This window comes from Peromyscus leucopus, chromosome 3 (assembly GCF_004664715.2).
Source record: "Peromyscus leucopus breed LL Stock chromosome 3, UCI_PerLeu_2.1, whole genome shotgun sequence".
In the NCBI taxonomy this organism is placed as follows: domain Eukaryota; kingdom Metazoa; phylum Chordata; class Mammalia; order Rodentia; family Cricetidae; genus Peromyscus; species Peromyscus leucopus.
This window is the reverse complement of record NC_051065.1, coordinates 84,084,581-84,102,138: the sequence shown is the minus strand read 5'-3', so window position 1 is coordinate 84,102,138 and position 17,558 is coordinate 84,084,581. Positions and strand designations below refer to the sequence as shown.

The 17,558-nt window shown below is 40.3% G+C and overlaps 1 protein-coding gene across 1 annotated transcript in view; it reads left to right on the top strand.

Annotated features, from left to right (window-relative positions):
* Il12rb2 (interleukin 12 receptor subunit beta 2) overlaps positions 1 to 14,839 on the top strand; it is an 86,636-nt gene extending 71,797 nt beyond the window's left edge. The window contains 6 exon segments of the mRNA XM_037203798.1: positions 494 to 592; positions 678 to 836; positions 4,286 to 4,423; positions 4,893 to 4,983; positions 7,714 to 7,813; positions 12,204 to 14,839. Of these exon segments, the coding sequence (XP_037059693.1) occupies positions 494 to 592; positions 678 to 836; positions 4,286 to 4,423; positions 4,893 to 4,983; positions 7,714 to 7,813; positions 12,204 to 12,722 (1,106 nt within the window). The 3' untranslated portion in view covers positions 12,723 to 14,839.
* Positions 14,840 to 17,558: the final 2,719 nt, after the last annotated feature.

Here is a 17,558-nt window from a genome sequence, read left to right as displayed (position 1 = left end):
ATCGCAGTCCTCGGGGGAGGATTTGCCCTGGAGGAGGTGGGAATGGGGGGTGGGCTGGGGGTAAGGGGAGGGGGTGAGAGGGGGGAGAATAGGGGAACCCGTGGCTGATATGTAGAACTGAATGGAATTGTAAAATAAAATAAAATTAATTAAAAAAAAAAAAAAAGAACAGTTACTCTGGTCACTTAAATGAAGAAACTAGGCATAGTAATGTATGCCTGAACTCTTGGCCTAAGAAGGCTAAGGCAGGGCGACTGCTGTGGATTTGAAGACAGTTTGGGCTACATAAAAAGAATTTATTACAAAAATAAATAAAATCCCTTATGTTTCTTGGAAGTGGTACCTAGAAGCTTGCATCATGGATGTAAGATGCTGGGAAATTCTAACTTAGGCCATCCCTTTATTCTCAGTCCAGACTGCTCTTCAATCTTCAAACTAAGGAAAACTAAAAATGACTTAGATGCAGGTATTAACATGACTTTTTCTCGTGCAGAGAACATCTGTCCCTACACCTGTTATGAAATCCGGGTGCATGCACTGTCAGAGGACCAAGGGGGTTGCAGCTCCACCCTGGGTGACTCCAGCCACAAAGGTGACCTTTAGGATCTTTCACTCAAGCTTCGGTTAGTGGTTTGGATTTGGAGGGTGACAGAAACCTCTTGTGTCCTTTTCCCCAGCACCACTGACTGGCCCTCAGATCACTGACATCATAGAGAAAAAGGAGAGCCTTTTGATTTCCTGGTCCCATATCCCAGTCCAGGAGTCAGTGGGCTGCATCCTCCATTACAGAATATACTGGAAAGAACGAAACTCTACTGGCCAGCCTGAGCTCTGTGGTATGTGTGAAAACCAAGTGCTGTGGGGCCTCCTGTTTAGATGTTGGAAAAGCACAGATTAGGCATGTCTCCACTCTACACAAGTGCTAGCACTAAGTCAGCACTTGTGAAATGAGCTGAATTATGAAAAATAAAAGACACCTAAATGCACACATGAAAAGATATTGAATATGTGTTACATGCTAAGCAAATTGTTTAAAATATAGAAATGAAATGAGTGGACTAGGCTCTCACAGGGCCTGCTCACAAAGACCAAACTAGGATAGCTAAGGCAAGACAAGGTAAGCCAGGGCTACACAGTGAGACTCTGTCTCAAAGCAGATGACAAATAATAACACTTGTGCATTTGTTGAACTGGTTAAAAAAAAAAAAAAAAAACAACATAAAGACAGGTAAAAGATAAAAAAAAAAAAAATCCAGTTTTACAACCCCAAACTCCTGGTTTATCCTGAGTTTTTAAACAAGAGGAATATGACACTCAAGAAAGCTCAGAATTATAATGTCATTGATGATGTTGATTGTCAAAGTAGAGCTGGCAATTTAATGAAACAAACAGTAAAGGCACATCAGTGCTAATCATATACGTCCTTGAGGCTCAAAACATTCAGATACTTCTTAACTCTTCACATTTGTAATTACCATATTTTCTTCTTCTTGGAATAGATAAAATACAGCATAATTTAGATAACTCTTTTTGACCTATAATTGTTCTACAGCTGGAAAAGCAAACAATTACAATAAATTCTGGCTGCAGCATTATCTCAAATGGTTTCATGAATCATTCCTTGAAGTAACTAGTCACTTGAGTTCTGCTCTTCAGTTCTTTGATCTAATCAGAGCTGCTTTGTTTTTATTTTTTGTTGTTTCTTGGGTTGGCCCTCTCTGTTTCATAAGCAGCTGGCTTTCTTTCAGGAGCATTTGTTAGAAAGAAGGGGCATTTTCATCCCTTCATTGGAATTATTGGCTGAGAAATATAAGACTACTTGAGTGGTAGGCTCCAGAGTGTTGCCACAGGAGAGCTTTTTGCCTAGGAACCTTAAGAAGAGTTGCTTCTCTGTTGACCTTTCTCTCAGTTATGACTCTCACTATTAATTTTTACATTAGTTTTCAGAGAAAATAAAAGTTCTCAGGCTGTTCTGTGTATATTCCTCTGGTGGTGGTGGGGGTTAACGCACACACAAAAATGTGCTTGGGATCTTTTTCTATATGGACCTGCACTTTGGATGATCTCCCCACATCTGTCTCTGTGAGTTGATTCATTCTTAATTAACAGCTCTGTAGACTTTCTGTCATTTGCTAGCTAATCTGTCACCAGGCCTGTCAGGGTAAGACAGTTCTGAGACGCCTCCTAAAGGCTGGCCAATCAACTGGCCTTTTCATGGGGTATTTGGGATCCTTCCTGTAATATTTGCCCCAGAAATGATTTTCTTTTTGGCAAAATCTAAGCCAATGCCCATTTAAAACCACAAAGATCCGTGTGGTTAGTTGGTCCTTGTAGCTGTTGCTGTAGATGTTGAAAATAACCTACTATATTTTCCCACAGATCTGATGCATGTAGAGCCTACACAAGGGTATTTTTAAATAAGCTAAAAGGCAAGATTCACAGTCTGACTTTTTACTAGTCTAGATTAAATTCCCACTTATTCCAGTAAGCACACATTAGTGACTAAGCCCCATTCCCTAGCCTCAGAGCCTTCAGTGTGCCGAGGAACTAGAAAAGTCTAGTGGTATTTGCTCCACCCATGACCTTGGGCTATGGGTGCATTGTACAAGAGATGGCTCTGTGGTTAAGAGCACTGACTGATGTTGCAGAGGACCCAGATTCAGTTCCCAGGCCTGCTGGTGTCTGATCATGCCAGAGTTAAAGAACATGTGACCCTTCTCCCTCTCCTTTTAAGAGGTCATGTACAAGGGCAGGAAACACCACCTTCTTCAGGCCCTACAGCCCAAGGTCATGGGCGGAGCAAATATCAATACATTACTCAGTCCCATAGAGCAATGCAAATGCATGTGGAAGTATCAGTTCTTTGTCACTACACTAGCTTTACAGGGACAGGTGAGGTGAAGAATTAAGAGTGCCCTGGCATCAGTGCACAGCCTGCTGTCGGGATATCTGCTGTCATGGCCACATGCACTGGTGCTCCAACAGCAAAAACCTCCCTTCTGCAGGACACTTGCCTCTGCCTGCCTGTTTTTTCGAACGAGTTCTGAGCATTCAAGGACACAAGCTATAGCAATTCAATCACCATTTCTTTCCTCTATCTAGAACACAACCAGAGAGATGGTAGGTGTACTTACTAAGTAAGCAGGGTATCCATTGAATAACAAATGGTTGAATTCATTCCCAGAATCAGTGTAACTGTTCAAGTCTACTCTTCTTGACCTTCATAGCCACATTCTTTGAGAGTTGGCAGCGATCACATCCTTCTAAATTCATCCCTTTATTACTGAACAACCTGAGTTTAAATTTCCATCCACTGAGGTTTGAAGGGACCCCTTTATCTCTCCTGGGATCACAGCCCAGAGGCAGCAGGACCAGTCTTTCTTGCTTGACTTGTCTCATTACACAACTCAGCCTATTTTGCCAATAAAACTGCTGACTCTGCCACTCTCACCTCCCCACATCAGCTGCTATTTTTGTTCTTCAAATAGGCATGTGCGAACCAGCCCAGCAAACCATAGAAATCCCTTCCTTTCTGTTCCAATGTCTCATCTTGCTTCCTCAGCGCAGAACACCTCACACAGTTGGACAGCTGATTCCCTGGTGCCTGCAAGATGAACAGAAGTGCTTCCTAAAAGAAAGTTTTTTGTTTTTTTTTTTAAATCCCCTCCTTTAGGAATAGGCATCCCCACACACCCACTTAATCATATTGCTTAAGTCTGTGTAAGCAATTTTAGCAGACCTTGGAATTTTCCACAAGATATTTTTCTCAACACGTTGTAAAATACAGTGTGTAAAATACAAAAAAAAAAAAAGTTGTAAAATATAGCCTATGAAATGATCTGCTCATGCCTCAACCCTTTTTAGTGGGGCAGAGGGAATTTTCCAGTGCTCCTTCTTACTATTTACCCATAGTTAAGTAGAACAGAAGAGTGGACAAAGTCTGTTCTTCCTGTTACATGGTGAATTCTCTGAGGTGATGCTGTGTGTTCAGAGCGGGCAACACTAATCTGTGACTGTTCATGGGCCGTTGATGAAGTTGGATCCAGTCCTCAGTTCGTTTCCACTATTGTCCTCAGCATAGGCACAGGCTGGCTGAGTGAGCCAGCAGCTACTGCTATTCACATTCTAGCTTGACAGATGCTGAGGATGCAACCCAGGAGATTGTACATAGGAGGCAAATATGCTTTTCTCTCAAATTAAAAGATGCATTAAAAATAAAAATAGGTGAGTACCTACATTGCTTATTTTCTTTACACAGCCTTGTTTTCCCTTGTCTTCCTTTCAGAAATCCCATACAGACACTCCCAAAATTCATATCCAATAAGCAGCCTGCAGCCTGGAGTGACATACGTCCTATGGATGACAGCTCTGACTGCTGCTGGTGAAAGTCCCCAAGGAAACGAAAGGGAATTTTGTCCCCAGGGTAAGAAAATGAAGACAGCCAGTCCACTGTGGACTCTAACATAGACACATTCCTACTCAACTTTTCTTACCTCACTGCTGACTTTCTTGCAGGCACTTCACACTTGCCATTAACCTATATGTTGCCCTCCCACCACACTGTCTACTTGAAGACTTGTCAACTCAGTTTTCAAAATGCAGTAGAAATATTACCCCTCATCCAGGAAGCCCTGTGAGGCTTATATCCACCACTGAATACTCCTTCCACACCTGTGAGCTGGGGGAGCCCTTGCAGGGCTGGATGCCTCTTAGAATATATACAGCTGGGTCCCCATAGTGTCCTTCTAAATGAATAGTCAGAAGTGAGTTGACTTTGTTCCTAAACCCAACTACCCAGGCACTGTGGGTTAAGGTCCAGAGGATTCACAAAAGTCAGACTTTTGAAGTCTTTACTGACGATAACACCATAACAAAATTTGCTAACTTTGCAGGCAAAGCCAACTGGAAAGCATTTGTGGCATCAAGTATTTGCATTGCTATCATCACGGTGGGTCTTTTCTCAATCCGTTCCTTCCGGCAAAAGTGAGTTGAGTTTGTTACATCCCCCAATTTAATACGTGTGTGTGTGTGTGTGTGTGTGTGTGTGTGTGTGTTATACATATGTGTATGTACATACAGGGAAACTATGCATAGGTATGTGGAGGGCAGAGAAGGATGTTGGGTGTCTTACTATTTATCCCCTAAAGATAATATTGAAGTTAAGAGGTAATGAATGCTATTAGTTTTTAAATTTTGCAAACCGTATTTATATTTCAAAATAATACACAGAAACATGTCACATACATAGTTGAGGTGAGCAGGCAATCTGATTACATCTGACACCCCACTAGTCACCAAGGTGACTCAGCTCATCTGACTAACTAGGAAGAGGTCCCCTTCTTTCCTCATCACTCTATGCAGTGCCTCCCAAAAGAACACACCGAGTCATTTTCCAAGGTAGAGGACTGTTCTTCCATCAAGGGTATGTGAGTAGTTGTGTTCCTGTTAGAACCTCCAAATAAGCTCTCAATAAACAGTTGGTTGTGTGTACTCCATTAGCTTGGATCTATATAAGCTGTGTAGCATGTTCTCACCTGGGTAAAGGGCTACTTTGGTAGCTCCACAGTTGACAGCAACAAATTTTCTATCCTGATTTGGATGATATATTGCACTCTATTATCCTACAGCTTCTTCATGACCTTTCACCCTGTGATCTCACAGCTGTGGGAACTACCAGTATTGTATTCTACAATGGGGGAAAAAGGAAACGGTATCAATTCTTTCCTTTTAAGGAGCTTGAAAGTCACATACATATGATACTTTCAGTTTTATCTCAAAAGACTTAACTCAGTGAGGCAAGAGTGATTAACATTATGGTCTTTTAGCTGCATTCACTGTCATCTCAATAAATCAAGATCCTGAATTGCGGAAAAAGGAGGAAATAAAATATTAAGTGGCAATGAACACTGCTCCAAAGATACACAACACAGTATTAAATGGTGGTTATATTTGGGAACCATAGGTGAATTTATTTCTACTTATTTTATAAAAATTGGGCCAACAAGACAGATGTCTCAGTGGGTTAGGCACTTGTCACCAAGTCTGATGACAGATTGATCCCTAGAACCCACTACACCAAGCTGTCCTTTGACTTCCCATGCATGATAACACATGTGCACCCACACCAATACAAAATAATATTTTAAATCTTTTTTAAAAAATTAATTTTAAAATATACTATTTTGCAAAGGAAAAATAATCAGTTCATTTTTCAACACAAAGCTTTCCTTAGATGCCAAGCAATACAAATTGGCATTCAAATATAACAAACTTGACATTCTGCCAGACAGTGCATTTTGTCTGGCAGATCTACCCAAAGATCACCAGAGCAGAGCTCTTTAGACTTTGTAAGGGGCTGGAGACATGGTTTAGCAGGTAAAAGCACCAGTTGCTCTTATAGTAGGCTCAGGTTCATTTCCTAGCACCCACATGGTGGCTCACAACTGTCTGTTACTCTAGTTCCAGGGGATCCAGTGCCCTCTTCTGGCCTCTGTGGGCACCAGGCAAAACATTCATACACATAAAAAGACAAAAACAAATAACTTTAAAAAATACTTTGATAAAGTTTATCTCAGGAGTAAAAGAGAATCATATCCAAGCTATCACTACCCACCATTGCCACACAGCATAGCTAGTCATCTAACATAGTGGTCCTCAACCTGTGAGTTAGCAACCCTTTCACAGAAGTTGCTTATCAAATATCCTGCATATCAGATATTTACATTATGGTTCATAACAGTAGCAAAATTAGTTATGAAGTAGCGATGAAAATAATTTTATGGTTGAAGTTATCACAACATGAGCAACTATATGGAAGGGCTACAGCATTAGAAAGGTTGAGAATCCCTGATTTAACAGTTAAATCATAGCTGGCCTTTCTTCATCAAAGCTTATCAGTCTTTGAACAATACTTTATATCGGGTTTGATTTTTTTTTCTTTTTTCTTTTTTTGTTTTTTGAGACAGGGTTTTCTGTGTAACCACCATGGCTGTCCTAGAACTCACTCTGTAGACCAGGCTGGCCTCAAACTCAGAGATCCACCTGCCCCTGCCTCCCAAGTGCTGCAATTAAAGGCATGTGCCACCACTGCCTGACTGGTTTTGATTCTTTAACGGCCAATAGTTTTAAGTCATGTGTACTTAATAAGCTTCTTGAATTTTTTTCTCATCACAAGACCTCCAATTTCCTCTGATCACAAAGTGTAATCACCGTTAACAGATATTTCTCTAAAATACCCTTTCCTTGGTATTTTAAACATGATTATAATCAAGATATTACACTATTCTATATCCTATTTTAAATCTTCATTATAATAATGTATTAATATTTTAATTAGCTCACTAGCAAGATCCCCAAGCATATGAACAAGATCTTCTGCTTTGCTCTTCTATTCCCAGCATGTGCCACTGTACTGATCACATACTTAGTTTAATGTTACTTGCTGAATTAATGCATGGCTAAATAGTGAGGGACTACTAAAAATTAAATGGAACAAAAATTTCTAGTTTATTTAGCAAACTCTAAGTGGTTGTATCATGATTTATTGTCATCAATCCAAAGAACTCCTGCCTTGGACAATGTTTCTTTCAGTGTTTGTCTTTTACTCGTTTCATACAAAAGAATCCTCTCCCCTAAAATAACTGCACTGAGAGCCTGTGAGACTGTGCCTTTGTACACACTTTTAACTATTCGTCACTGTTTTCTTATTTATAGGTTATTTGCTTTCCTTTCTACTCTCAGACCTCAATGGTACAGCAGAACCATTCCAGATCCATCAAATAGCACATGGGTAAAGAAGTACCCCATTGCAGAGGTAAGGTACAAAGTCACATTGCAGCTAGTATAGTGCTAGTAAATGACCACATCTAAAGAAATCCTCCCAGGAATAAGATACTGTAGATGAGCAGAGTTGATAATGAGTTATCAGTTTTCTTCTGGAGTCAAGAGCAGTCCATGCATGAGAACTTCTGAAGCCCATGAACATAAGACCTACCAAGCTTTATGACTCCAGGAGCTTTCATGCCCCTCACTTCAACTTATTTCAAAAGAAAGTATGTACTTTTGGTTGTTTTTTGTCATTTGGAATAGTACCCTGATAATTAACTGATCCAAATTCAGGCAATTGAATTTAACTTTCCCAATCCTGTTGGAGGACAGAACAAAGTAAAAGCAACCCTTAGTTTTGAATTTTGTGGGAAGTCATTATGTATGTAAAGAAAAGGCTTTATGGAAGAGATGGCTCAACATACAAGTGAGAGAGCACTGGGGATAAAGCAGCAAAGGGACTTTGCCACTGTTTACGGGAGGGAGCAAGGTGGGATATCTCTGGAGGTCGGAAAGTTGTGGCATCTGAAGAACAAGAGGGAAAGGAAGCCACATGCCAATCTTTCTTGCTGCTGTGAGTCCTGAAAGCCTTTTTTCAAGATTCTTTTGATTCACCTCCTTAAGCCAAAAGCCAGTGGCCCAGCCTCTGCTTAGAGAAACTGCTCCTAGCCACCTCTGCTTTAGGAATTTCAATCACTGCAGTTTAGCATCTTCGCAACTGGTTCTGGAAGAGCCTGCTGCTGTTGTTTACCATGTGTGCATCTTGGATAACTTGCCCAACTATCTGAGTACCAAGTGCCGTCGTTTCACATTTTATTACTGAAGTGTAAATAAGATGCCATGTGAAGCAAATGCTTTTTACTTTTTTGTTGCAGTTTGTTTTTTGAGATAGCTTTTCACTCTATAGCTCAGATTGACCTCAAACTCACAAATATCTTCCTGCCTCAGACTCCCATGATGCTGGGATTATAGGCATCACCCACCATGTTCACTTCTTTTCAGTTTTCATTTCTTCCCAAGAACAACCATACTTGGAGACTTCTCTCTACTGAGGGATTTTTGTTTACAATAGCAAGAGTAGTGACAATGATAGATGTTTATACACCATATACTATACTATGTACTAGTCAAGTACATAATTAGAGTACATCAACATATTATATTTATATATAACCTACATATTACTTCCTATGTAGCAGGCACTTTTAATTTCATGTATCAGCAATTTATTGGCAGCTATAAGACATAGTATTATCTTGATTTTTCAGATGAGGAAACTAAAGCAGAGAACCAAATAATTTGCCCAATACTAGTGATAAACAATGGATCCTAAATTCATTTCCAAGCAGGATATGAAGACATTACACCTTACAACAGACCTTTAAGTACAGTATGACGAGTGTTTCTAGTGTCCCATACTGCAGAGCTGAACACTCACTAGGGAGGTATCCACACACTGGTCCTCACTGGATGACCATAATCTACGGAGTATACAATGAGCCACAAGGCCTTAGAAGTTGCCTTGCTGGCATAAGAGAGTATTCAAGTACCAGGATTTGAACCAATTGAGCTTGACAATCTAAGGCTAAAACACAGTGGAAGGCAGCTCTGTGCTGGGTGAAAACACTGTCCTTCACACTGTAACCATGGACTCTAACCAGGAAATAGAGGCAACACAGAGATGCTACAGGCTGGACAAAACATCAAATTAAGATGCACAAAAGTTTAGAGATAGTACAGTAGCAAAAACTGTCATATAAATAGATGCCCAAAGCCACATGGCAGAAGTACACTAGTCATAGCAATAAAACAACACGCATAAAGAAAAGTGAGAAAAGTATGTGCTTAAAGATTTTTTAACCCACTTACAAGTGGGAGGTAAAAGGTACATGCATATCTCTGTACTGGGGAGGCTAAAGCAGGAGGAGCAATGTGAGCTATCAGAAGTCTCACAAAAAAGTCAGAAAGTTTCTAACAAGTGCTTGAGATAGCTTTTACAGAAGCCTGCCAAATACATAAGCCCATTATGGTGGCTGCTTCTGAAGAGAAGTTGAGAATAGGAAGCCTTTTGATTTTTATTGCATATTCTTTTTGACCTCTGAATTATTACTTTGTAAAAATAGTCCATTGGGGAAAAAATTAAGTAGCTTTTAGTGGCTGGAAAGATGGCTCAATGGTCAAAAGCACACATTTTTGCTTAGGAGGACCTGGGTTGTTACTGGCACCCAAAAGTTGGCTCACAACCACCTCTGGGGTCCAATGTCCTCTTCTGACTTCTGCAGGTACTTCACACATGTGGAACAGAACATACATGAAGGCAAAACACTCATATACACAAAGAATAAATAGCCTTTAAGGGTTTGTTTTTTTAATTTATTTGTTATGTGTAGTGTTCTGTCTGCATTTATGTCTGCACACCAGAAGAGGGCACTATATTTCATTAGATGGTTGTGAACCACCATGTGGTTGCTGGGAATTGAACTCAGGACCTCTGGAAGAGCTGCCAGTGCTCTTAACCTCTGAGCCATCTCCATAAATAGCCTTTAAAAATTTAGTTGATGAAGACTTTGATGCAGTCCCACAGCCTGGATGGTTTGACTTCTAAAGTACATAGGTAGTCTGTTTCTAAAAAACTATATAATGCACTTTGTGCCCAATTGAGGCAGAAAATAGATTAGAAATAAAGATATACCTTAAAACTCTGAAGGAAAAGGCCAAACTACACAGAGGATCACTAAAATCGGTGCCCATGGTATTCCTGAACCATAAGGCTAAAGGAACCCTGGGGCTTTCTAGAAGCCAGCCCTAAGGAAGTGTTGGAGAGTAGTCTGTCAGTACTGTCCCACGGAGGCAGAACAGCTCACCTAGTGAAAAAAAACAACTTCTCCCATCCTGTTAATCTCTCCCACATGGTAGCCTTGCTTTGACACAGCTGCCATGCATGTTCCAAGACAAACATACATGCCAGGACCAGCTTGAGGATGACCATGGGAGAACCAACTTTTAAAAGAGAACAATGGAAGCCTTTCATGAATTCTTGACATTGTCATCATTCCTTTCTTGACACTTGTCATGCCCTCAAAAGGTGACCATATCAGAGGCTAATTATACCAAGACCCTCTTGTGCAACTTGTCATTTAATAAATGAGAAAAACAAGGCAGAGATTGATCAAAATTTCCCAAAGACTATCAAGGCTGGAACTCATCCTCAGAATTTTCCCATTCTCTAAGTTACATATTCAGATCCTCCTGGGTGGTCTGAATGCACTGCTTGAGTGGAGTGCAAGTAGGGAACTAATGGAAATGTCAGGTGCCAAACAGATGTGTTGCTGCCACTGAGAAACTATGTGGAAGTAAAATGGGAAATAGATGCAGAAAGGAGCAGACTAGGGGCTGAAATCTTTTCATATAAGCCTAGTTGTTAACAGCTCTACCTTGGGAAGCCCAGACAAACTGTGCAACAGAATAAGATGTAAGAAGAACTCAACTAAAGCCTGGTAAAAGAAATGTTAATCAAGTGCCAAGGACTTGAACTTGAGAACTGGCAGTAAACTTATTAAGAAGACATGGTAGAGCTGATGACCAAAGAAATGCTGAAAAAGTTAACAGAAAAATTTAGTAATGCATTATCAAGACTAGCTAAAGGGGAAGATGAAAATGTTACAGAAAAGCTATTCAAATACTTCTTTAAATGCCAACTGACAAGAACATTGCCTTATCTGAAATCATCTAATTCCATCAAAGCCCAAACCCCTTAGCATGCTGTTAAAGGGCCTTAATGACATGATGCACACCTTTAATCCAGCACTCAGGAGGCAGAGATCCAGGCTAGCCAGGGCTACATAGTGATGATGCGGTCTTTAGTAGAAGCCCTTCATGAGTAGTCTCGCCCATTTCTAAACTCTGTTGTTTTTGTTTTTTCCCCAGTACTAACAAATAACAGGGTTAGGGATGTGACTCAATAGTAAAGCACTTGCCTTAGCACGTATAATCCCCTGGATTTGATTCTCAGCAATGAATGGTGGAAGACAACAAACCAGCAGGCTCAATACACTAATTTCCCTCTACCACCTCCAACCTGGAAAATACTCCATCTCTCCAGACTCTACTCTAGCCTTCCCATTCTGTCTCCAAGCCTATGCCACTAGAAAAAGCAAATGGTATAGCTTGATTCAGAGACTGAAGGTTAAGCTCATCAATCTGCCCTTGGTTGGAGATTGGCAATGATGAGTAGGGCATGGATATCTGGCTCTGGTACCTCCAAAATTTAAAGGCCCAGCTTCTCATCTGAGGCTGAGACAGGGCAGGGTGCAAAGTTTTGGAAACTCAGAGATACAGGTTGTCAAAGTGACCTACATACCCATTCTTTCTTCTCCCAGGCCATGGACAGTCTCCTGATGGCCTGGCCAACTCCCGAAGAGCCTGAGCCACTAATCATCAATGAGGTCCTTTACCAAATGACCCCAATCTTCAGACAACCCTATTGCCCCAAAAGAAGACAAAGGTTCCAAGATCACTCTACCCCCAAGGAAGACACAATATACATTGCCTCCAGTCTACAACCTACAGGAACTCTCACAGCTGACACAAGACTAGTTCATCTATACAAGGTACTGGGAAGCAGGGAACCTGACTCAAAACTGGGCAACCTGACCAATTCCTTGACAGTCACCCCAGTGGACTACCTTCCCAGCCATGAAGGCTATTTACCCTCCAACATAGAAGACTTCTCTCCACATGAGGCTCCTTCAACTGATTCTAGAGAACTGGAGCACCAACACATCTCTCTTTCCATTTTTGCATCAAGTTCTCTTCGCCCACTCACCTTCTGTGGCGAGAGGCTGACTCTAGATCAGTTAAAGATGGGGTATGACTCCCTCATGAGTAATGAGGCTTGATACCTAGAAAGTCAGTGTGCCCATTAACTATAATCACAAGAGCACCACAACATATCTAGTTACCCAGTTCCTACTCCAGTGGTCACCATCCTTGGTAGTATCAGACCTGGCTGTAGCTTCAGAAACTGCAGACCAGCCAGCTGTCTCTGGACTGTTAGTTTCACCATAGGAACTTGCTGCCTTTAACACCAATTCCCTCTGGGTCTAAAAAGCTCAAGCCACAAGAACCTGAACCTTGCTGTTTTGCTTATCTATTGTAAATTTGTACTTCCTTTTCTAACCTACTAAATTAGCAATGTGTCGTATAGCCTAGTCTTGTAAACTGTTCTCAGTCTGTTTCCTATGCAGCTCTAGAAACTGAACGTATCTGGTCAGTTTGCTCATAAACATCATTTCCTGCTGCTATTCCAGACTTAATCTGCAGTCCTTTTCAAAGTATGAGGCTTTCCATTACATTTCTATTCTACCCTAACTACTGTGTAGTTTTGGCATCTCTGCACCCATCAAGTGCCCTTAGTTGATTGCCATGACAAGGTTCTATGTAAGGCTGACCGTCTCTTCCATGCTTTTCCCTCAAGATTTTCATGTTACTTTAATCTACAACCTACTTGGCAAGGTCTTCCAAGTATAGTTCCTGGTCATGTCACCTGTCAACACTTCTGTTGGCCCAACTTGCTTGCTTCCCACCCACCAGCTATTATAGCACAAGCTTTACAAAAAAAAAATCACATTAAGGGACTTACATTACTTTTCAGGTACATTAAGCATGTCTCTCTTTGCCTGTTCGATTTGACAGATCTTGATGAATGTCAAAGAAACAGGTAACTTTTGCCCACTACTACAAGTAGTTCTTCTTCCCCAAGTAAAACTCCAAAGAGTTAAGTCTTTCATTCCTTGGTATTTTTAAAGTCTAAAATATATTCCATCAACACCAACTAAATCTACTTCCTAACTCATAAATTTCCACAATTCTCTGGAACCTAAATACCATAGTGTACAACACTAAAGGTCAGAGAAATCTTGGGTTTGTTTTGAAGGTGTGGGGGTAGGATCCATGATTCTGTTATACAAACTCTACTGTGTCCAGACCTCAAGTTCAGGTAGGGATTCTCACACTGCCCTGAAAATGTCCTTTCCCAGAAGCCAGGAGTTTCTGTTTGTTTTTCCTAGTCCTCTCGCAGGCAGGTGGGATATCAAACTTAATCTCTCATTCTCTCACACCGAACCCCCCAGTCCTAACCCTGTCATCACTTTACATCTCCCATTAATAGCTACAACCACAGCTCACCCATGTCCTGAAGCCAGGGGGGAAAAATTCCACTAGCTACTCTGTGTTCCATTCTTCTAAGTAGGGTCTGTTCTTGAGTCACCTGAAACTTGCCTCCAGTCCAATATCAAAGATCAAGCCCTCTCAAGGTTTTTCTTCTAGCCTGCATTGTCCACTTTAAAACTTCCAGAACAAAGCACTTTCAAAGAGCTTCAGATAAAGACCTTCCTTCTTCCCTCAAATAGAAAAGCAATTCAGACTAAAAGGCATAGCTCTATGAGAAGCAATAGCCTACCACTTGAATTCCCAAGTTCTTATATGTGGTAGAACTTTTCAATCTGAGTGATTGAAAGAAGTTGGAATTTATAGCTTATACCAAAATAAATTCCTAATAAAACGAGTTCCTTAATAAGGCACTTGAACAAGTACGTCTGAAAGACTGCACTTCAATGACACAAAGTACATAATTAACTGTGGTCAACTGTAATTGAAGAAATGCAAACTAAGTACTATCTAAGTAATTCCACCAGTTTAGCAGCGATTACAGAGCAAATTAGCCAGTATTAATCAAGAGAAATTGATGTTAGTAGACAATTCTGAGGGGCAACTAGACAATGTTCAACAAAATTCTAATAACCAACTCAATTCTCATCAACATAGCCAAGAGCAGCTTAGTATCTTAGGAATACAGGATTTCTCATCAGTAAATTGAAATGGTGGCCCTTCAAAAACTAGCAGTGCCTATCTGTACAATAAAAATACTGTGGAGTTCAAGGAATTCGACTCTACATGATCTGAATTGATTCTGAATTCTAAACAAAACCCTAATTAAACTGCATTGTGCCACTGGTCTCGGTGTTTTCTTTTTAGTGCTGCTAAGAATAAAACTGGCCTTGTGCATGCCAGAGGCACGTAGGACTTAGCCTTTCACATTTTGATATCCCTAAAATTAAGACAGGGCATAAAACTGATATAAGGATACCATACCATACTATACTATAAAGAATAAAGAAGACAACTCAGTGGCTTAGAGCAATTTGCTCTTACAAAGGATACAGGTTCCACTCCCAACACCAAGTTGGTAGCTGTTTCTCCATGGCTACAGCACACACAGTGCACACTTAAAATGCAAATACTCATACACATAAAATGAAAAGTCTTTATTAAAGCATGGAGTGCTGCTGCAGGGGACCAGAGTTTAATTCGCAGCATCCACACAGGATGGCTTAAAACTGCCTGTTAAGTCTGGCTGGGGGGTGGGGGAGCACAATGCAATGCCCCTGCTTTCCACACTGAAGTGAACATGCCCATACAAGTACATTGGACCTGTCTGTGTAGATTCAAACTCTACTACTGGTACCAACTGCTGTATGATTGCTTTCTATTGGTATGATAAAACATCATGGACCACTACTGAGAAGCCATGGCAGGAATGGAAGTGGAGACTATGAAGGAACACTGCTTTCTGGGCTTTTTCTCAGCACTTCCAAGCTCCCACACAATAGCCCATTTAGCTTTGAGCCATGTCTACAGTCTTCCTCAAAGCAACAAGGCCAGGTCTGTCTGTCACAGCATTATTCCACTCCTGGTACCAACTTGCATCCTAGTTTACTTTATTGTTATGGTAAAACCCTAAAAGCAGACTGGAGAGTAAATGGAGAGTACATGATTTGTCATACACATTTCAATCACTGTTCATCCATTACGAAGAAAAGTCACAACAGGAACCTGGAGGCAGGAACTAAAGCAAGACACCACGAAAACTGTTCACTGGCATGCTTAGCTTGCTTTTTGTAATACAACCCAGAGATACAGGGGTTGCACCTCTTCCTGTAGATTAGGACAATGTCCCCATAGATTTGACTACACACAGGCCAATTTAATAGGTTCAATTCCCCTTTTCTCAGACAACTCTGATTGTGACAATTTGACAAAACCAAAAAACCTATCACACTGATAAACAAAATAAACCATGCTTTTTCTTGGGAGGTGTAGAGACCTGGGTTTTGAGGTAGATCTCCTTCTATGCAAGAAGACTGACCTTCAGCTTGTAACTTTAAACTCAGCCTCAAGAACCACCAAGCCTAGCATGCCTTTTAAACACTAACTGAGAATAATCTTCCACCTCCTAATTCTACCCAATTTATACATTTTGAAGTGTGGCTTAAGTTATTTAAGTCAAAAAAGATGCCTGAATCTTGTGCCATGAATAATTTTTTCAAAGTCAGTAAAAAAAAAAAAAAAATGTCTTTTACTTCACTCTAGATATCACGGGCTATACTTTGCAGTAACGTTTCCAGAAAAAATGGGTAACAAGGTAACATTATGAAGACTGATTCTCATTAACTTATCAAAAATCATCCAGAATATTTTCACTAAATCCAGTGCAGTGGCTCATGCTTTCAATGCCACCACTCAAGGCCAGCTTCGTCTTCGTCTACACAGTTCCTGGTTTTAAAAACTATAAAAATACCTTCAAAACTGAATATAAGCAACAAAAACCCTGTTCATTATTCACTTGCTAAACTTCAGATTTAATCAAACCTTTCACTAATACATGGGACTCTAAGATTTCACTTAGAAACAGAAGTTACAACTTTTATTCCATCACAACAAATTAAAGACTACTGACCATCTGTTTTCTTTACCTAAAACTGTAATAAAACACTAATTTCCCTCAACATTGGACAACTCAATTTTTATTCTTTTCAATTCCTGTAAACAATAGAAAAGTGCCTTTCTCAGGAAAGTGATACTTTAAAACTGCAATAAACTCTAAATATCAAGAGACTGATTGATGAAGTTGAAAAAAAGAAAGCGTCCATGCTCTCCTGTAACTAGGAAGTGCTAGTTTACTGGCAACATCCTCCACTTCAGGAAAAACTACCTCTACTTCTCAACTCTTAAAATGAGATTCATGGAAGCTAGGCCTATCACTAATAGAAAAATTAACCTAGATCTTTCTGATATAGTGACAAAATGTCATCTGCTTTTAACGGCATAGTAAGTATACTGTTAAGAGAAAAAATTAATGTGAGGCACATACTACGTAACTAAGAATATGGATTCACCACCGCACACTGATAAGGAGGCAATGAACTACCCAGGTCTCCCACATAGCAAAGTTGTCTTGCTTGATGTTAGTTGTTAACACCCAGGTAAACCCTTCATGAATATATAAAGAAAACACTTAAAAAGGTATATAGAATAAAGTCGAAGCTAGTAGAAATTCTGAAAACCGGGAAGAATATGCAAAAGAACTGCCAGGCACGGTAATGCCTATCTATAACCCACTCAGAAAACCCAAGCTGGAGATCCCAGTTTCAGGCTAGCTTGCAATGCTGAGCAAAGCACTGCCTCTAGATAAACAAAACACTAAAATCCCACCCAACTGCCTGTCTCTAAAAATACATTTAACTTCACATCATGGAGACTTAAGCATGTTCATGTATGTGATGGGAGAACACTAAAACATCTTCTTGAACCTATTTTTTGAATTCATTACTAAATACTGAATTACTAAAAGAGCCCTGTCAAGAACTTCCCACAGAAACTGGCATCCAAACCGA